The sequence below is a fragment of the Pituophis catenifer genome, unplaced genomic scaffold (genome assembly GCF_029215685.1).
Source record: "Pituophis catenifer annectens isolate HBS135680 unplaced genomic scaffold, rPitCat1.0.hap2 SCAF_2, whole genome shotgun sequence".
Taxonomy (NCBI): domain Eukaryota; kingdom Metazoa; phylum Chordata; class Lepidosauria; order Squamata; family Colubridae; genus Pituophis; species Pituophis catenifer.
Window position 1 is genome coordinate 176,931,220 of NW_027256882.1, and position 22,035 is coordinate 176,953,254.

Consider the following 22,035-nt stretch of genomic DNA (forward strand, 5'->3'; position numbering starts at 1 on the left):
AAATATGTCTTATGACCACAGACTGGCACGATAGTCATTATATCCTCTGGTGCACTCTTGCATATAGGTCTGCCCAAGGCACATCAGTGACACAGATCCTTTCTTCATACACATCTATGAGTAGGTACATCTGCCTATACTGCAAACCACTCCACAGTTTTCCACCATTTTAGATGATCCCACAACTTTTTTGTCCCACATTTGCCCATCTTACACTGATGTGCAACTGAAAGCCCTGCTCTCTTATGACACACACATCTCTGACTTGTATAGCTTCACACAGGCAATGTGATACCACTGCCTACGCACACCATCCAAAAGCTGAACTGTCCTGCAGGCAATAGGGCAAAACCTCTTATCTTGTTCACAAGCAGCTTGGACTAATTCTGTTTCCCAGCATCTCCTGCCTTGCATGAGAACATGCCTCGAGATAATTCACTTATCGGCAGTGAAAAAGCCAGGATGTTCAAAAGCGTTGGTAGCGGCAACAACATTCCCCTCTCTGAGAAAGTTGACTGATTTGCATTTATAATTTGATCTGTTCTAGAAGAAATGGACAGCTCCACATCTAAAAAACATAAAATACACAAACATTACATTCAACTGAAAAAGAAAGAAAGAGTTAAAAGCCAACAGAATCAAATACATTTTGTCCTGAGGCTCACAAAAGCCAAATAAAAGACCACAATTTGCTGATCAAACAACCACTGGGGTTGGATGGAAACATCATCACCAGAAGCCCTCTCATATTTTCCTTTTTTCTTGTAAGATCCAAGGGAAGAAACAAGGATTGAGTGAGTCTGCAGACCTAAGCTTCCTTATTACCCAAGGGGACTTACTTTTGAGTAACCATCTTACAATTGAGCAGGTAGAAATGTAATGCGACAATCTTGTCTGGAATATCCCAAAGTCTACCCTTTGCTCTTCAAGAGCCTTAGTTAGGGCTCTTCCTCATATCCCCCTAACCAGGAAACCAATTTGCTCTCTTAGCCTTCCCCATTGCCACTGTCTTTGTCTCATTTCCAGCTCACAGCAAAGGCAGCTTAAAGTCAATATCAGCGGTTTGAAATTTAACATTGTGTTTTCCCTCTTGTCCCACCATAATTTTTGCCAAGGACACAACCTAGCACATTTGATCAATAGGAAGCTGGTGATGTGATCAGGGATTGGGATGTGTCCAGTTCCTAGCCACTTTGGACTGCTGAGAGCACCACTGCCACCGCCACCCCCCATCACTGAATGCTGCTCAGTGTGGCCATATCAGTTTGGGCTCTAGGAGACACCAGAGATGTCGCTGCTGCAGAGGCATTTGCTTGCCTAATTCTTGGCCAGCACGTTCTGAGGTTCTTATCAGTCTTAGGCAGGCTCTTTATATGTACAGGTCTAATGCTCTTTTGAAAGAGCACTGGATATTTGTTCAAAAATAGCCTGGCTGGCAGGTACAGACACGAGAGTACCTGTTCTGACCTAATATAGGCAGCTGATTAAGCCCACCATTCAAAGGACACCATCTACACTAATTCAGTTATGCTGAGAACAATTAGTGGCTAGGTTTCCTGCTGGCAGGTAGTCCCAGTGAGAGGGGAAATCTAAGCGGGAGAATCCATCAATCTCTTTCCTTATCTTGTCCTGAATGAAAGCTGTTAGGACATTCATGAGCCTTTTGAGTGAGACTGAACAGGGCTTGGCCATTGGGATAGCAAACTGTAGGGATGTTTTTCCACTGGCTGGTGGACGATACTTTCACACGGACATCTGGCTGTTCTCTTAATGCTTCTTCTTATGCAAAGAACAGCTCAAAATCCCACGTAGGAAAAGTCTACATTTCTCCCTTCCATTTTTCTGATCTGTTTAAAGCACTCTGCCCTCAAGATACTTCAGTTCCCCAGTGACACTTCATCCAAAAAAAAAGAGGGGGGGAATACAAAGTTCATGCCAATCCATGGGGCTTCCTCAAAAATACTTCCACTGCATTGAAATATGACTCCCACAGACTGTGCAACAACGTTGCTTGACTGAACCTCCTCCATCAGGGCAGAAAATTAGAAGCCACCTTCATTCCCAAGGGGGAAGAAATCACTTCCTTTTGCCAATCGTCCCCTCCGCCTGGTGCATCTTGCTGCAGTTGCTCTAGGGAACAGGAATTAGAAACTGCCCCTAAGCGACAGATCTTATTTTGCCTGTTCTCCGTTTCCTCTAGTCTAGTATCTATAACTACCTCTCTCCAACCAACCCATTTTACCTACTGACATCCTTCTCCACTCAAAATACGATCAAATAAAATCTCATCTCATGCCTCCCCCTCCTTCCTCGCTCTTCTTCTCCCTCCTCCTTTCTCTGGCTTGGGGTTATTCCGCAACCATATTGACAAAATCCCCCTTCCATCCATCATCTGCTGCACCCCGCAAAGAGAAGGGCTGCCCCTTTTATCCTTTGTGTTCACTTACATTGCTTGCCTGGCCACCCTCCTTTTGATAGGAAGCACCATTATTTATTTATTCATTCATTTGGTAGAACTCCAAGGAAAAGAGAATTGTGCATATGAGTTCCGTATCATCCTGTTAATCTGTTTTTCTCTTCCCTGCAATCACCTTGCCCAATTTCTATGACATGCCTAGCTCCAACTCTGCCAATCCTCTTTCTCCCAATTCCTAGTTATGGTATTGCGACTAAGCCCACCCACCTCTTCAGTACTTGCAGACACTTTCTGCATGCACCGGATTCCCAACCAACAGTGCAGTGATATTGATTGCCATCTCTACCCCACCCCCACCGTCTGTTTACTGTTGTCGTGCTTTCTCTTCCCTCCCCCTCCTCCCCCCCCAAAGATCCCCCACTTCTCCCCTGCCCTTTGGCTCCCTAAATACAGCCTAAGAGCCTATTTTATATTGCGCAGCTTTATTGCATCACCCCAGCCATTTTGGTTGGCTGCTCTTCCTTCTCACCCACTTTCCTCCCAGTCTGCTGCAGTGACAGCAGGCAGAACGCTGCTGTGCCTGTACATTACCCAGAGTTGTCAGCTACAATCTAGAGCTGCTGTATCAAATTATAAGTGGAAAAGGATGGGGGGGGATTATGAATGACCTCCATCTCTCCCAACATTAATCTCTGGTCTGTCATCCATCCATCCATCCATCTTGTCCATCTGTCCATCCATCTATCCATCCTCTATTTACCTATATCATCTTGAATCTGCCTTCTCCAGAGTCCCCATTTCCCATTTCCAGCTGCTTCACTGCAGCAACTTCACAGCCTCCTCTCTTCTCCTCTCCCCTCCCTTCCACCCAGGATGGGCTCAGTGCAGCTCCTGCAAATTGCTGCAGTGGGTGATGTGAACTCCCCCCGTCTCCATTAGACCGCAACTCTGCACCCCCACTTTGGGAGGCTGCTCACCTAACTAAACGTGCTCCCACCCCAACCCCATTCCTCTAAAACTGAGGCTCTTGTCTCGCTGCACCTCGCAGATGGTGCTGCACCCGGCGCATCTTCTTGCTGGGTTTAGAATCAATCTCGATCCAGGCAGGATGGGATTAAAGCGGGAAAGCGGCCATTGGAAGGGTGGGAGCCACTTTAGCTGATCAACATCCCAATGTGGGGTTGCACGCTAAGAAGGCTATGGGGAGCTGTTCCCGGTGTTGAAATCCTCAGCGCTTACCTGATTGACGACTTCCATCTTTGCTTGGGGAAAGCGAGGGCGACGCAGCAGAGCGCAGGGGAGGTTGGGGCGGGGGGGGACTTTATCTGGAGCAGCCTTAGAGGGAGGGGCGAAGAGCGTGAGGGGGGGAGAGTAATAGCGGTAGGGAGAGATTGGAAGAGCCGGGAGGGATGACGTCAAAGCTACTGGCAGGCGAAGCTAGGATGAGAGCCATGTTCTTTCTGGGCAAATGGAGAACACTTTTAGAGGGGGAAATGGAGGTTAAGTTGATGCTAAAGTTAAAATTGCTTTTCTGCTCTGATTTTTGCCCATGTTTTGCTATTGCAACCCGTAATAAATAGAACACCCATTTTGTATGTGTGGGTTGCCATACTATATGTGTCATACTATATACATCAGTGTTTCTCACAATTTTAAGATGTGCGGACTTCAGTTCCCAGAATCCATACATTCTGCATGCTGGCTAGGGAATTCTGGGAGTTGGTCCAGACAACTTATATTTGTTAATGTTAAGAAGCACTGCTCTACATAGTAAAAGTAATGCTAGGCCTCTAACCCCAAAATGCAGGAATGCTACTGAAAGTGAAGGAAGCTGATAGGCAGGGCAGCAGGGAAATTAACATGTACAGGTACAACTTTAGAAATAATTAATATGAATGCAATATATTTCACCATAATAGAAGATGGCAATTGCAGTCTCTTCCCCAGAGGCTGAATGGTTCGTTTTAAGCCACTTTTCTGGGAGGACTTTAGATTTAAAATCAGATATGGACCGGAAGCCCTTCAAAGAGATGCCTTCAAACAGAATACTGTGTTCTGATATTCTTAAAACAAAGGACTGTCTTATTATTCCTTTATGTTCCAGTTATTATTGTAGTCTCAATGGTTTTGTGTATCTTATATATATAATTATGAAAAGTCTACAGAAATATTGTTTTAATTTTGTGCCACTTTTCAAAATCAGAGGATTATAAAAAAAAAAAAGAGAAATGACAGGTAGAGGTATGTTATTGACTACATGAGTGAAACCCATAATTTTGATTAACTGTGATTTTAATATATATCTTTGTTAATTGAACAGTAACTTCCATTTTTTTCCCTAGAAAGGGGAGAACATAGAATAATAGAGTTGGAAGGGACCTTGGAGGTCTTCTAGTTCAACTTCCTGACTGGCAAGAGATCCTATACAGAGCCATCTCTCTGGGCACACCAGCCATCACCCGTTGCTCTTCCGGGTTTCCAGGAGCGCCAGAAACCAGAAAAGCAGCTCCCTGGTGCGTATGCGCTGGTGTTCACGTGCCATAGGTTCGCCATCAGAACTGCTCTTCCAGTTTCCGGCGCTCCCGCACATACACGCTGGGGAGCTGCTCTTCCGGTTTCTGGTGCTCCCCCTGCACACATGCTCCCATTTCAGCACTTGGTACTGAAAAGGTTCGCCAATACTGTTTATACCATTCCAGACTTTCTTTGGGCTTGGGTTGGGGTCTGGATTGGAAGACTTTCAGTGTCCCTTTCAACTCTTATGATTCTATTCTGTTATTATTCTATGATCATGGGATGGATACATGTGATCTAGAAAGAATAACAATAACAAAACAGAATAATTAGAGTTGGAAGGGATACTGAAGGTCCTCCAGTCCAGACCCCCACCCAAGCAAGGAATAAATCATTTCAGACAAATGGCTATACAATCTGTTCTTAAAAATGTACATTGATGGAGCACCCACAACTTCTGGAGGCAAACTGTTCCACTGGTTGATTGTTCTCGCTGTTAGGAAATTAGTTCTAGGTTGCTTCTCTCCTTGATTAGTTTCCATCTATTGTTTCTTGCCTCGTCTTCTGTGCTTTGGAGAATAAGTTGACTCCCTCTTTGTGGCAGCTACTTAAATGTTGTTGGAACACTGCTATCATGTCACCCCTAGAGTCCTTTTTTTCACTAGACATATCCAGTTCCTGCAACTGTTCATGTTTTAGCCTCTAGACCCTTAATTGTCTTTGTGGCTCTTCTCTGCACTTTTTTCTAGAGTCTCAACATTTTTTTAATATTGTGGTGACCAAAACTGGATGCAATATTCCAAGTGTGGTCTTACCAAGATTGTCAGCTTTGGAAGCCATATTAGGCCGGAAGCTTCCATGCTGCCACCTTCTCATGTTTTGTTTTTTTGTTTTTATTAAATTTATATACCGCCCTACTCCCGAAGGACTCAGGGCGGTGAACAGGCACAGAATAAAATACATAGATACAAAAGTTAGAAACATAATTAAAACCAGATTAAATAATTTAGCCCGAGACAATTAAAAATCCCAATAATTTAAAACAGATTAAAATTTCGATTTAAAAGAATTTTAAAAAAGAGGAGAAAATTAGGCCAGGCCAGCTTGCTGGAATAGGAGGGTCTTAAGAGCACGGCGGAAAGTACGCAGATCCGGGATCCTCCGTATCTCTGGGAGGAGCTCGTTCCAGATAGTGGGTGCCCCCACAGAGAAGGCCCTCCCCCTGGGGGCCGCCAGTCAACATTGTTTGGCTGACGGCACCCGGAGAAGCCCCTCTCTATGAGAGCGTACCGGCCGGTGGGAGGCTGTTTGTGGTAGTAGGCGGTCCCGTAAATAACCGGGAAATGTGTGGGAAAGTAGGAGGGGGGATTTAGTAGAGGGGTTGTCTGTAGACATAATAACATTCTTCCTGTTGGTCAAGGTCAGGCCGATCCTGCATCTGGAGGAGTGCTCGGAGTGCTGTCTCGAGATGGGACAGATGGTGATTGGAGCATGTGATCGACTGAGGAGGGGATGGTTTTGGGGGTTTTGATTTACTGAGGGAAAACCAGACCTCTCAGATTCGGGTTTTCTCAGATGTGCCAGTTTACCTATTCTAGTAAATAGAACTTTGAAAAATGCTTGCTTCAGAGTTTTTACTTGAAGTTGGGGGGTTTTCTGGAACACTGACATAGATATCATAAAGTGATACTAACACTTCACACGGTCTCTATCCCTCTGTTAATGCAGCCAAGGACTGGCTTTTGGGGGGGGGGCTGCAGCAAACTGCTGGCTCATATTTAAGTGATTGTTCACTAGGACTCCTAGATCTTTTTGCAGTTACTGCTTTTGAGCTGGGTTCCACCTGTTCTATACTTGTACATTTGGTTTTTCTTGCCTAAGTTACTTTTCTCACCACTGAATTTCATTTTTTTAAGATAGTATTCAAGATAGTTGAGATTTTTCTAGATCTTGAGCCTATGTTCTGGGGTGTTGGCTATTTCTGTCAGCTTGATGTCATCTGCAAATTTGGTATGGTCCCCTTCTATTCCCTCATCTAAGAACTAATACTTAATTTGATATACCTATAAATTTTAGCTCAAACTCTAGTGGTTCTATATACTATAGAAAGCTTATTTAAAATGTTACCCACATGATTTTGTAAATTTCAAGGGATTGTTAGCGTTACTCATGAACATATTTTGGATCTATGATAGGCTTATGTGAACTAAATATGCACAAAAACTGGGTCTTTGTCCTTGGATAGCAAACTTATGCCAGAATAAAGAACTTTTAATCTGTCAGTACTCTCCTTCCCTCATAGGTCACCCATTAGAAAGGGCTCTGTGTGGGTAAATCCAAAGCTAATATAGGTTGGATTGAATTCAAAATGGTCTCATACTGCCTCTACCTTTCTCTTCTGACTCTCTGCCTATCTTGCTGCCTTGGAAGGGACCTCTCAAGCATTTGAATTGAGGGCTTTTAAAACCTAGGTCAGGGCTTTCATACAGCACCCATGTTATCCATATGTCTTTTGATGGTAATATAAAAGCTATCTAGCTCAAAGGCCTCTGGGATCTGTTGGTAATAGAGACATTAGCTCATCAATTAAACATTGCAAAAAGCCAACCCAGCTGGAGGACCTCCTCTCACCTAGGGTTACCAGAAGTCTGCCAAAAGGAGGACACCAAGCATAGCCTTAAAATCAAATATTATTTAGCTTTCTGAGTATCTTGTTTTTTAAAAAAACATTTGTTGTCACAATAATAGTAATTCAAAATTTGATGCATTTTGACCATGTACGTTGTTTGCTTCTTGGCTTGCCTTGTCTGTTAACAGACTTGGCAGCCTACAGTTATGTTATTTATTCACCGATTTCTGCAATTGGCTTCAATCCAGCCCCTTCAAATCTATGATCACTGTAGTCAGAAAATCTCATGACCAGTCATACATTTTTATGGAGAATTTCGAAAATGTGTCGTCACTTCTAAATTATCACTAGATAATAATGTCCTTGAAAATAAAGATTGATTAGAAAAATATTGCAACTGAAAAACTGGCCTTTCTAATGCTGGAAAAAAAAAGTAATTTCATATACATGTAGGCCTAAATAACTACTCTCCTCCAGATTTCCTTTTACATGATTTCAGAAGCAAACGGAAGAAATATGAGCATACCTGCCCTCTTCAGTGCTGTCTAACTAACTCCAATAGCTTGGGCAATATAATGATTGATGCTGGGAATTATAATGGTTGAATTATAATCTGTGGAGGAGCAGGTTTCTCCACTGTAGGCGAAAGAAGAAATTCCATCCAGCTACAGCAGGAAAAAAAGGAAGCAAAACCACCCTTCCTCAGCTTTACTGGCATGTTTGTTTTTTCCCCTTCATCTTCTCCCTGAACTGTTTCCATCCTGCTTGATCATTAAAAACATTCAGTATTTTCTCCTCATCCTTAGAAGTAAAATAAGGATAAGGAGAAAATAAAACCAGATTCAGATGAAATACAGAATATTATGGCCTGTCTTTCAGTTTCAAGACCTGAAGCTATATGCACTCTACAAAAATATTCAGGGAGCCTTTCGAGCTGAATAGGGAGATAAAATAGTATTATTTTAAGTATATCCATTTAAAAACAAAATATAAATGTGTGTTTTCAGGGGACTCTGATCCTAAGAAAGTAATTCTACTTTGTTTTGCCTTGCAAGGAGGAAATACAATCTGTTAAAAAGTATTTTTATCAACAAAGACCAACAGCCTCTTTTGCTTCTTCTCTCCCCCCTCCCTCTGCAAATGCAGAAAATTAGATCATCTTTATTCAGTAGCTGGATGTTGAATGTGGGTAACTTGGGCAACGTTGGGCAACTTAAGGAAATTAGATGAAGGTTATCCATTTTTAATTTAGGGAAATCATAGAATTTCCTGGATTGGGAGGTTAGCCTGCTTTGTACGGCAACAGACATAGGGAAATCTTCTATGAGCAGAATAGATTGGATTAAGTAATATCTATAAAAGTTTTTTTCCAAATTCATATCATGATAGCCTTCCCTTTAATACTTTGGATTCCCACCCTCAGACAACTACCCCCATAATCATACACATTCTTTTCATTCAAGTGAGTATATGAGGAGGAACTCCAGAGGTTGTTCTGGATTCTTTATTACATAAAGTTCAGGACACCAAGATCATTTGTGGGATGTTGACCTCATTATGGGAAGCTGGGAGAATACAGTATAAAAGCTGAAATCCAAAGTATCTGGAAGGGACCATGTTGTAAAAGCAACTATAAAAGAACTGGTTGTAATTAGTGAACATCAGGGAAAAGATGTTGGAGAATAATTACCTTTTCTCTCTCTTTTTAATATGATCTGGCAAAATAGCTTCCCATCCTAGATCTTTTAAACAATATCTATTGTTTTTGATAAAAAAACCAGAACTAATTGTGTGGGAATTCCAGTTCAACTCCAGAACCCTTCCTTAGAAGAAAAGGTACAAGGCTGCTGTTTTCTGTACCGTTTTTGGAAGAGCCAAAGTCTGGAAGATAAAGAGCAGGTTCCCTAAATCAAGAAAGCTTATTATCCAGTCTTTCTAATAATTGTTTCTGCTACAATCAATGTGAGGACAGTGTTTGGTTTCTTAACCCTGAATGCTGTTGTTTTTTAAATAACCACAACCATCATAGCAATGTTTTGAACAGTTCTGCAGCCACTGACTCTTTTTGCCCTGCTGGGAGGGCATTTCTTGGTCAATAAGTGGTGATGCAGATCATCTCATCAGCCAAGTCCTCTTCCTCATGGGAACGGAAGCTTTCTTCATCACTATAAACAAGGCCTAGACTCTCAGCTCCGCTATGTTCCCCATCACTGCTATACAGAAGGTGGCTTCCACCACCTCGGTTGCTACTATCACCACCAGCAGACTTGCGACTCAACAAGTCCGTGGCAGCACTTTCCATTTCATCCAGAGTCATGTGGCAGGCATCAGCAATCTCCCGCTTGGTAAAGGCCACAAAATTTGGGTCCTGTGCATACATGCCTAGGCCTTCGGAGATGAGCACCTAGGAGAAAAAGAAGAAAGGCAAGTTTAGTAGTATCGTCCACTGAGAGATCAAATAGGATGAGAAAGTTTGCACTGCTCCATCCTGGTCCTGTTATTGGTCATCCATAAGAGAAATCAATGTGGTCCCAGCATTATACCTGAAAACTGACCAAAAAGGATAATTTACTTGCAGATGATTTATTCCAAGGCTTCCAACAAGTAGAGATCTAAAATGGAAGACTGGGAATTGTTTGTTCTCTAAAATACCTTGGTCAAATATTCTGTCCTATATTCAGTTCTGTACGCTGGAAGGTCATGTGTACTGAATTATGGCTGCATGAAATCTGTCATTTCCCAGCCTTTGAAAGGCTTTATGTGGCAGAAAAGGCTACACAATGTAGCTCTCTGGTTCACCTTAGTGTTGAAAATTTATTTGTAACATTTTGAATAAGCTTAATATAACACTGCTACTCATTAACATTGTTATTTTTCTTCACTTTTTCATTTTCTTTTGATTTTTTTCTCTACACTCTTTTGATACATTGTTTGATTTCTTCCTATTTAATTTTTTGGGGGTATGTAATTTATGTTATGAGAGTTTAAATAGAAAGAGATGCAGACTTTTTATTCGTGTTACTACTTGTGTTATTGCTTGTACAACTTGTATCTTTAATGTGATAGTCTAAATTATAGTACTTGAAGGAAACAGAGATCTGTCCCACACTCACCGCCTCCACCAGACTGTCTGCGCTGCCAGATCTTCCACCGGAGCTGTGCCGGAGTGGGCTTGGAACCTTGAGACTTCCATAGGTGTGGCAGGTCAGCTCGGCTTCATTCCTGTACCAGTGGGCCTGCGACATGGGTGGAAGGCTGCTGCTATTCTTTTCCCAGCTGTATCCTGGCACCCTCTCCTCCTCCACTAGGATGAGCGGAGCATAGAGCAGCCGGCCCCGTTTTGGAGGCGTGGCCCAAGATTGCGAGGAAGATGTTGAAGTGCGGCTGCCACTGTGCCATGAGCTATACTTGCCATAGCCCTGATGGGACTGAAAGAGAAAGGGAGATGCAGTCAGCCTAATGACAATAATGCTATTCTGCTTTTTAACAGTCTTTCGATTTACAAAGTAAAAGGTCAGTTTAGTCTTTTGACAGCTTGAAATCCAAAATCATTGTGGGCAGGGCAAGGCCATCTCAACTTGACACCGTCTTTTCCTGCCCTGCCCACAATGATTCAGTGTCTCGAACTTTATCTGGGGAGCTTTTCCCAATCAGTGAACCATCTGGAGCTACAGTAGATGAAGAAATGCTCCAAGGAAAAGCAGAAGCAGCTCGGCGCGCTTATTGACAGTGGAGCAGAGTAGGAGAGAAGAGCCATTAAAACTCCTGGGATACTCCGGTAGATAACAGTGCAGAGAAACAATCTGTGTTTACTTTCTTCCAGGTTGGAGACCTTAAGTTGTTTGGAACCAACCTGCAATAATTTTCAGCCAGCATGCTGGTAAGGTATTTGGGAATTATATCCTGTGGACATGAGATTGGAAAGAGTGGGTGTAAATGGTTTGATGCATGGTACAATCAAATAATGGAACAGCCAACAATAGGAACAATATTAACCTGGTTTGATCATAAAACAACCATATTACACGGGGGTGGGTTCTACTTACCTTTACTACCGGTTTGCAACGGGGCTGTGCGCACGTGTTTGCTTCTCTCGTGTGTGCGTGCGCAGAAGCATTTTGATGTCGGGGTCGGTGGGCGGGGCTTCCCGCCGGTTTTACTACCGGTTCTATAGAACCGGTACAAACCGGGGGCAACCCACCACTGATATTACAAGTACAACTACTGTCACATATTCTCTGTGAAGAAAGGTGAACCATTACAGAAGAACATCCTGAAGTGTTCAGTTGACTTACATACAACATGACTGTTAAAATGGACACAGCATTTCATTCAGCTAGGAGAGGCCAAACTGGTGTGTGTGTGAGAGGGGGGAGGGGAGAGGGGGGAGGGGGGGGAGGGAGGGGGGAGAGAGACAGACTTATACCTGTTTTCAGAATTCAGGTTCATCCCTACAACACATGAAGCAATCTTACTAGAATGTCTGTCTCATAAACAGTCCTTACATACTGAGAACAATAGGGAAGGAACTCAAAAAGCAAAAGGATATTGTTTTCCAAGAAGGATTTTGCTGCTTCTAAAGTCTCTTTTTTAGAAAGAAGGCTCTATTCATCCTCTTTTACCTGCGCATGTGTTCGGCCCAGTGGTGCCTTTTGGTGGTAGGTGCCTGGGATGGGGATGTCATCGCAGCTGTCTTGACGCTGCAGGCACTGGATGTTGAAGGCTGGTTTGTGGCCTGCCCAAAGAAGGAAAGTGACGGAAGGGAATGGCAGAGCAGGTGTTAAGTAGCCATTGGTGCAGGACCACCTTCTACTAGCCCCTTGTTTAGCTTAGCCAAATATCTTTCACTAAATGTATAACGGTTCCTCATCATACTTTTTAAAAAAAAGCTAAACATAGTATGACTACACACTTTTCTAAGACCAGAAGAAGGAATGCAAGTGAAAACAGAGTGGATAAAGTAACTCTACAGTTGTTTATAGCCATCCTAACCAATGGACTATTCAATTGCATTTACCGTAGTTCTTCACTTAAAAATTTGTGTTTCCAAATTTTCCCCATATTTTTTTTTATTTTGTCGAGTACATATTAGATAATATATATAAGTATAAGCATTAATTGAATACATAAAATGAATACAATTAAAGGGAACATTAGGACAGGGACGGTAGGCACGCTGGTGCTCTTATGCACGCCCCTTACAGACCTCTTAGGAATGGGGTGAGGTCAACAGTAGACAGTTTAGATACCATTTCCAAATTTAATTCTATTTCCTGTTCTTGCCCCTAGCCTGTTGCCATTCATTGGTACTAAAGAGACTGTATAGACATTGTTGCTTCATTTGTAGATACTGTAGACAGCTTTCTGTGGTGTGATAGATAAATATTCCTGCAACTAAGACAGGTTTGCATAGTTTCTTCCATCTCTCTTTCAGCTACTCTCCACCTAAGACCAAATCCCCATCATCCTGACCTGCGGGAGTGGCAGGCAAGAGGCGCCGGCGCTTGATCTGCCTGCCGTCCAGTACTCCTTTGCCGAGTCTGCTGTTGACCGGATGGGAGAGCAGAGGCAGAGAGCCCCCGTAGCCACTCTGCCAGTGATGCTGGTGGGACTGAGGGTTGTGCAGATGAGGCTGCCTGCATGAGAAATGCAACCACAAAGTTCCACCCATTATGTGCATTATTCCCAATAATTAGGAGCGAATTTAATTGAATGTGTGAAAGATCACCATGGATGTTTCTCTGGGCATTTTTGTCAGAGTGGCAAACTCACCTGCTCAGTTCCAAGGTAGTTGGGTTAAGCCTGCAAAGCATAAACTGCAATAGCTAAGAGCCAACTGCAATATATATGTGATCCCTCAAAAAAAAAGCCCTCCATCTGCAGCGGCCAGAAACAAACTCTCCTGGATAAAGGACACAGTCTGGTAAACTAAAGTCAGGGATTATGATGTTTTGACCGTGAAGAGAAAGCAGCTTGGACTTTATCCAAGCACAGTCCAGGTACAAAAATAGGAGGGCCAAAACATGCTATTCAGAAAAGCAGGTAAGGTGAGTAGTTCAGTCTAGCTGAGCAAGTAAAGTAAGATTTGGGATACACAGATGATAAACATAGCTCCCAGTATTTGTTCTATTAAAGGCTTTCATGCAGAAGCATTGGAGTACTTCTCCCATATTCAGATCACATTTATTAGCTCTTAAGGGAGATATACCTGGCTCCTGAGTACAACTTTACAGACAGGGTGGCTGATCTTGCAAACCTTGTACATTGCATTGCCCCTCTGCTTCACAAAATTGTTTTTAGGAGTTTGGGGATTATGAGTCAGACATAGGTTCTGAAGAATTAGAAGGCGTAGTTTTGCCCCTACTCGATGCTTCAGGTGAGAGGACATCCTCAGAATGTTCTGCTCATCTGTCCTTTCGTCCTCTTCTGGTGAAAATATCCAGAGGGATCATGATAGTGTGTGGACATGGCATTGGAAGAGATATTATTTATCTACTGGATAGTTAATTAAAAAAAATATGGAAGTTGAGTACCAAGAAGCAAATCCAGTTCCCTTGTCATTACTTGCAAAAAAGAGCCAATGTTGTGGTTCTATACTGCACTACTATGCTTCAGTCCCTAACACATACTTGTTATGAGGCGGCAGGTTTTCAGAGTCTTCCTCTCGGCTATAGTTTCCCTGCTCAGCTGAGGTGTCCTCTATACAAACATCAGTGTGGTTAACTACTTCTTCTACTGTTGGTGGGAAACTGGAACGTTGCCTGGATGAAATATATGGTTGTGAGGAATTACATACCCTCCCATAATTTACCATGCCCCACTGAATTTACAACTACCTTCTTTCCTCCCCTGTCCAAAAGCCCATTCAACCCTTCAGCACCTGTTTATCCTGCGTTGAATGGAAACAACAGGCAAGTCAGCAGGCTCATCACTGCCACTAATGTTCTCTTCATAGGGCTTCAGCCCATTTAACACATGGGAGGAGCTGGTCTTAGAGAGGTGCTGAGAGGCCACAGTCTTGTCTTCTTGTTCTGTTGGAGTCTCAGCAACTGAGGCATGGTGCTCAGGGGCTTCACTATATAACTCAGAACTCTGAAAGAAGGAAGGAAGGAAGGAAGTCTTAGAAATCAATAATTTTCCTGTTTTTTTTTTTTTTTTAATTTGATTTATATGCCGCCCTTCTCCGGAGACTCAGGGCGGCTTACAATGCATTAAGCAACAGCCTTCATCCTTTTGTATATTTATACAAAGTCAGCTTATTGCCCCCACAAACTGGGTCCTCAATTTACCTACCTTAGAAAGGATGGAAGGCTGAGTCAACCTTGAGCCTGGTGAGATTCGAACTTGCAGTAATTGCAGACAGCTGGTGTTAATCACAATGCTTTTAGTCTGCTGAGCCACCAGGCTCCTGTTGTTCATTGCTGTTCCTGGATAGCTTATGTGATCTAGCTAGATATTTTAAACCAAGCCTGTTCTTTCAAATCTACGTGCCAACCTCAGTCTTACGTTCAGAGCTTCTTTTTTTGTCAAATTTGCATACCTGCAGCTTTCTAGGCTTTGGTGCTCTTTGCTCTGGTGTCCCCCCATTTTCTTTAGACTGTATATATATAATTCCCAAAATAGCAGTCCTAATTATCCTTTTTGTAATCAGACCAAATTGATTTCCCACTGATTTCCAAAGTAAAATCAATATCAGTTACAGCACTGGGAAACCCAGGCCTTCAGGAAAAACATTTATTTACACTTATAAAGAATTGTGATTAATGACATATTTCAGTTTACATGTAGTTGTATGTTTCGCCCATGCCCTTATGACCACTCCCAGCATCATCTGCTCTATTTAAACTAAACTATTCTGAGCAAGCAGCATCGTTGATGGAAGTGCTATCTTCCATAACCTTACATTCGTTTAGATTTATTTTTTTTCATGAATATAATTCTGGAAGGCAGTGCATTTCTTCATGGATTTAGCAGTTGCACTTCAGGTTTTCCTGTATTTGCCTTGTACTGTTAACAATCCTTAGATGAAAGATAGTGACCCAACAAGAGAAAACATAAGAGAACCCATTTACGTGTTGCCCTTCGGGTGCCCAGATCTGAGATGTGACTAAAAAACCGGCAAGACTTTTCAGAACGGCTGATCACAGGTCTTCCTACTCATCCAACTGGACACAAATGACATTGTAAGGCATGCATGACCCCTCCAGCATATGAAGGTTTATTTCATGGCTTTGGGGAGAAGAGGAAAAAACCATGGAGCCCAGCTGGTATCCCCAATCAATGCTTCCCAATGAAAGCAAACGTTCTTTAAGAAAAAGGACTTTTTTTGGTAATTACCAGTTAAAGAAGAAGAAAAGAAATGCATGGAGGTCAAAACAGGGAGTCTAACCAATTATCTTAAATGTCTCCGCATTAATACATAAAGGATGAGTAAGAAGCAATGTCAATCAGACGTCATGAGACAGAAAGGTAAGCATAATAAAACAGTGATTACAGAAACACAGTGGGATGGCTTGAGAGGTACAGCTTGCTTTAGAGGAACAGTCAACATCAGAGAGAACGCTGGATAGTGCTGTGTAAAAGGAATGAATTTCCCTATAGTTGGTCTAATGGACTGATGGTAATACAAGTGTTGAAAGCATCTGGGTTAATATAGCAGGGCAAGCTAATATAAGCAATAACTTGCTACAATAAATCATCAAACTAATCAGAAGAGGAAAAAGATTCACTGAAGTCCCAATACCCCTTGATGTATTTCTGAAGGGAGGTTTCAACTACTAGATATGTATTGGAAGATAAATTCTACCAAACATAAGATGTCACATATATTCTTTACTCATCCTTAGTGATAATTTCTTTTTTAAAATGATTGAGGTAGGCATTAAGGGATCTGCTGTCTGGGATTTGATACTTACTAACCAGGATGAGATGATTAAGGATATTAAAGTGGTAGGAACTTTGGGAGCAAGTAACCATGCATTCCTAGTTCTTGATTTTAATAAAAAAAGTTTCATAAAAAACAAACTCCAACCATGGATAGTAGAAAGGCAAATTTTAATGAAGTAAGAAAAGCACTATAGAAATAAAACCTTAAAAGCAAAAATGTAGGTGGCTGCGACTTTTTGAAAAAGAAATTAAGGATTACATAGCCTCCAACAACACTAGTAAGGAAGAAAACTCGGAAACGTCTAAAGAAGCCAATGTAGTAGACTACAGAAATCAAGAAGGAACTGATAATAAAAAAATGTTTATTGGAAATGAAAGGAACAGCTAACAAGCAAGGACCATTTACAATGCTTCAAATGAGAAGTGTAGGAATCAGGCCACTTGAAAGTGTCTTGAAGACAGTGCTATGATTGCTAAAAGTTAATAAGTATATGTCAAAAATAGGTCCTGAGAAACAAATATTGCATTTCTTGGCAAGGTAACGTGGATAAAGACAATGCTGAGGATCTGAGCTACCCATCTTTCAGCAAAGTTTTTGACAAGGCTCCACACAATGTTTTCACTGATAAACCATTAAAGGGTTGTTTAGATGACACAGTAGGATGGTGGTCCAGGAAATAGCCGGTTAACTATACTCAAAACAATGAGCATGAAATGACATGAAAACCTGATCTGGAAATTGGAAAGCAGTAACCCATGGGATCCCACAAGGATCTGTTTTGGGGATAGTGTTATACAATATCTTTATTAATGACCTGGATAATAAGTGGATGATGCAGAAATGGAAGGTTTGGTCTCTATACTCAAAAATACCGGATGAGATTGCACAGGTTAGAAGTCTGAACTGAGAGGAACAAGATGACCTCCAAAAGGGAGAATTTGCAATGGATAATATTTAGGGAGATTTGTGGCTTTGCAAGATTTGTGGCTTTGCAACAACATCATAGAAGGAAAAGGGCTCAGTCACTGAGAACAAGCTGAACATGAACCAGCAGTGTGAGACGGCTGCTAAAAGAGCTAACATAGTTATGGGCTTCATCAAACAAAGCACTGCACAAAAGGTACATCAAATACCCATATTCTTCTACTCCAAACCAGAGTACTGTGTAGCAACAAATATGATATAGGAACTTGAGGATATGTCTAAAATAACAGATTAAAGAAATTTGGGATGCTCAGTTTGGAGAAAAGATTAACAGGAGATTTGATACTGATTCAAGATGTTAAAAGGTACCATAGGGAACTTGTTAATGTCCACAGAAAGTAGAAACAAAAATAATGGCTACAAGTCGCACCAACCTAGATTTCTTTTTTAGATACAAGCAAAAACTTCTAAATGGTAGGATCTGTACAACAGTGGAACTGTCTCCTTATGGGGTTGAGGGTTCTCTACCTTGGGAGATTTTTAAGAGCATGGACCCTCTTGGGGCTAGTTCAGTTCTAATGCAAATTGCAGAGGGACTGTTTAAAAGTCCATGCAGTCTCTTTCAACAATCAAACTTCAGTCTGATGATAATCCAATATTCTAGAGTTTGAAGTTGGAGAAGAAATTGTAATGCCCAAGCTCAGCACTCATAAACTAAATATGAAACAATGCAATCATGAAAGAGAGAATGAATAATGGGTGTCCACAGGGAGGGGCTCAAAAAATATAGATGGCAGCTACAATCATACAATCAAGCACTTTTTATATGCATGGTTGTGCCCATCATTTTGATTTTTTTAACCCCCCCTGTGGACACCCTTGGAATAAACTGAAGTCAATGTAAACTTTGCTCACTCACAGAAAATTAATTGCTGTATATTCTTTAGTTCCAAACCAGTGGTGAAATCCAATTTTTTTTACTACCAGTTCTGTGGGCATGGCTTGGTGGGCATGGTGTGGCTTGGTGGGCGTGGCAGGGGAAGGATATTGCAAAATCTCCATTCCCACCCCACTCTGGAGCCAGCCAGAGGTGGTATTTGCCAGTTCTCCGAACTACTCAAAGTTTCCACTACCAGTTTCTCTGAACTGCTCAAAATTTCCGCTACCGGTTCTCCAGAACCTGTCAGAACCTGCTGGATTTCACCCCTGCTCCAAACCTGCTAGAAAAAGAGAGCTTTTAGACTTAAGGGAGCAATTTGAGCCATAATTCTTTTTTAGAAATCAGCCATTAATATGCCACATGATAGAAATTGGCTCCCGGTTTGTGTAGGAGGGGAACTAGGCAAGAAATCTTCAGAGGAATTTTTTTCAAAAAATGCTCTCCAAATTCTTTTAGAGGCTTCATGCAAAATAAGAACAGTAGTCTCTGACTTTCTAGCCCTGTCAAGCTAGAAACACATTATAAATCTGCAGACAGAATTCTTATTCCCTTTCTCCAAATATCTCAAATTCTCTTCTCTTCTGCAGTTCATAACACCATATTGTACATGCATCTGCTCTCCTAGAAACCTAGTAGCAACCTTTTCCAATTTCAGCACAGAAGAGTAGGTGTGGAAAAACAGAACTGGCTAGCTGAATTATCTCGTTTGCATTTAGCTTGAGGTGCACTAGGATTTGACTTTCAAAATCATTCATCTTTTAAAATCTATTCATTTTAATTCCATGTTGAAACTCTGTCTTAACTTAAATAACAATATCGAACCAAATCACAGCCAAAGGAAAATCAATGAGCAACTAATGCTTGGAGTTAAGCTCTCTGTTAACGCTCCAGGGATCCCATGCTCTTGAGTGGGTTTTGAGGTACACTTGGCTATAATTCTCAGCTTATCAGAACTTGTAGTCCGCACGTTAGAAGTGCACCATGGGAAGCTGTGCTAAAACAAACTGTAGGGTTAAAGAAAAAACTGGACTACCCCAACCAGAGAAGAAAATTAAGCATTTTTTAAAACCCCAGTTCCAACAAAATTCTTTCCCAAATGGAATACTTTATTATTTATTAGATTTATATCCTGCCTTTTCTTTTTGTAGAAATACTATTTTTTTTACAATAATAAACTCTGTAACATGGATTGAGTTGAGAGAGACTGCCAGTCTCAGGGTCACCCAGCCAGTTTTCATGTCTAAGGAAGAACTAGAACTCATGATTTCCCAGGACCTTCAGCCACTATGTCCAACATAGCAAAACACAGGTTTTACTATGAATATGAAGCTAACTGTACTCTACTCCAAAGAAGGTTCCAATAAACAGTAGCCTTGTTATAGATCAACAGATAAGAGCCATCCACACAATGGAGATCTCACTCTTATTAAACTGGCAAAAAATGTTTTCTCACTTCAGAGAACAGAGCACACATGAGTGGGTTCACATGAGTGAAAGTTCCTTCATGCAAAAATACATATCTCCTGTAAATAAATTTTAAAAAACCAAATGTGTCCGAAAGGTTTCCAACCCAGCATCCTTCCTAATCTATTTTTTTTCTTTGAAGAAAAATCAATAAAGTGTTTTCAACCATGTAACCTTTTCACAACTACAAATTTGCTTCCTTAAATCCAACTGGAACAAAGTCTTTACCTTGTAAATGGCTGTCTCTTCCTCAATGATTTTCTCCTCAACTTCTTCTTCCTCCTCCTCCTCTTTTCCTTCCAGGTCACAAGATATTGCTCTGCGGATCTCAGGCCCTAGATCTTGTAAGTAGCTCAGTCCAGCCTTAATGGGGAGAGGTCCCAAAACAAAAAGATCAGCTATCTGTGTTTCAGGGTCTCTTCATCTGACCATTTAAGGCAGGGGTCTCCAACCTTGGCAAAGATGGCTGAGGAATTCTGGGAGTTGAAGTCCACAAGCCTTAAAGTAGCCAAGGTTGGAGACCCCTGATTTAAGGGATTCGTCTTTAAAAGGTGTAGAGTTACCTGCAAGGCGGAGGAGTTGCTTGGGGACCCATCTGGTCCAAGCAGTCCCTTTTCTTTCCGCTTACGGAATTTACGGAAATAATCTTGGATCAGGAATGTGGCATAGAATTTTCCTACGGTTATCTCCTCCCCTGCCAATGGAAGATGCAAGCGTTTAGGAACCTGTGGCTAAGTTCAGAGCATTCATGTTCCCCTAAAAACCTTGAGGTGATGTTACAGAAATGTTTGGCTTTTTTTTTTTTTAGCTACAAGAGAATAGTACCAGTGTTCTTGTAGTGCTGAGTGCATTTTGTTGTTTTCAAGGATGACTTCCATTTTGCATCAAGAACAGTTATCAGGAAAAAAATATTTTTGTTACACCTGCAGAATCTGAACTGGTGCAGCACCAAACAAGTCTTAACAGCTGTTCAACAAGTGGCCCATTAAGCTAACATAATGTTTAATCTTCCCTCCTCTCTTGACTTTCTGGAGACTTGATAAGAGATTGATTTAACAGAAAGGACAAAGGAATACTGACCTTCTGCAACAGGTAACACCTCATCCAGTAATTTGGGCTTAGTCCGTTTCCAGATCTTTTTGATGACAGCACGGAGTTCCCTATTGGCCATATCCAGGTCTCCTATAAGAGAAGAGGAGAATGAGATTTTATTCCTGATTCCTCTACTAAGTTATCCAAAACTATCCCAAGTTTTGGAATTATTTGGAACTAAGAAAAACGAATAGTTGGAATACAGTCAGATGGAGGTGAAATGAATTAGGAAAGAAAAGAAAATGGGGAAGAAAAATATTTCTGGTTTAGATATGTGATCTATAGACATCTTTCCAGCCTTATAACTATACTGTATTCCCGTTGTAGTCCAACACATCTGGAGAAAACCAATTTAAATGGCAGGCACGAAGCCTGGGGAAAGCATCACTGTCATTATCGTCTGTTTTAGTAAAACAGGAAGGTTGGTTCTTGACAACAGCATATTAGGACAGCCTTAGAACATATGATTCTAAAACAGCTGCATTATTCTACGGTATCACAGATTCATCTAATTTGTTTTCCACTACTCCAGCAAAACAAAAGCAGGAGAAAAAAGTGGAGAGAAGGGAGGAGTCTGTGGGATTAGGGTAGGTGGGACATAGGAGGAGTTTTTGAGAACAGGGAAAAGGTTTGTGGAAGCTTAACTAGAAGCCTGAAAATAGGAACTCTCTTCATGTACAAAATATTTCTCTGCATTAAATTAGCGCTTTACCTTCTGTTTTGATCTTTAGTGATGTACGCACCAGAGCAAAGAGAGTGGCATTGAAAGTGACAGTTCCATCTGAGTTCAATGGCATGTTCATGGCCACCAGCCTCTAAAAGACAGGCAAATTAAATCAAGAATCCCTGTAATCTCCTCCGTGTTAGTGGTCACTATAGTCCAGATGAATCTGATTTTGTTGACTTACTTTGCAGGCTACTCGGTGGGGACAGAGCTTCCCAAAACCCAGAGGTGGCTGTATCCGGCGCAATAGGGTCACCACATCCAGATGCTTGATGTAACCTCTGGAAGAGCAACCTTTATTTAATTAAGCCTTCCTCTACCTGATCTCCTTTAGTTTTGATGGACTATTCTCATCCCCTCCAGTTCCCATGGTGAATGGGAAAATGTGAAACACACCTGTCATCTATCATTATAGGCTGCAGATACTCTAAATTAATCTGCATGA

At 41.6% G+C, this 22,035-nt stretch overlaps 2 protein-coding genes across 4 annotated transcripts in view; both read right to left on the minus strand.

Annotated features, from left to right (window-relative positions):
- SYP (synaptophysin) overlaps positions 1-3,702 on the minus strand; it is a 32,206-nt gene extending 28,504 nt beyond the window's left edge. For all 3 annotated transcript variants that reach the window (XM_070938175.1, XM_070938173.1, XM_070938174.1), the window contains exon 1: positions 3,656-3,702. In XM_070938175.1, coding sequence (XP_070794276.1) covers positions 3,656-3,673 — 18 coding nt within the window. In that variant the 5' untranslated portion in view covers positions 3,674-3,702. The remainder of the gene's footprint in view (positions 1-3,655) is intronic.
- A 5,949-nt stretch (positions 3,703-9,651) lies between these two features.
- CACNA1F (calcium voltage-gated channel subunit alpha1 F) overlaps positions 9,652-22,035 on the minus strand; it is a 60,969-nt gene continuing 48,585 nt past the window's right edge. Inside the window, 13 exon segments of the mRNA XM_070934453.1 lie at positions 9,652-9,737; positions 9,819-9,963; positions 10,673-10,745; positions 10,788-10,935; positions 12,184-12,294; positions 13,032-13,195; positions 14,189-14,320; positions 14,440-14,651; positions 20,003-20,137; positions 20,338-20,468; positions 20,855-20,956; positions 21,579-21,681; positions 21,775-21,871. Coding sequence (XP_070790554.1) covers positions 9,652-9,737; positions 9,819-9,963; positions 10,673-10,745; positions 10,788-10,935; positions 12,184-12,294; positions 13,032-13,195; positions 14,189-14,320; positions 14,440-14,651; positions 20,003-20,137; positions 20,338-20,468; positions 20,855-20,956; positions 21,579-21,681; positions 21,775-21,871 — 1,639 coding nt within the window.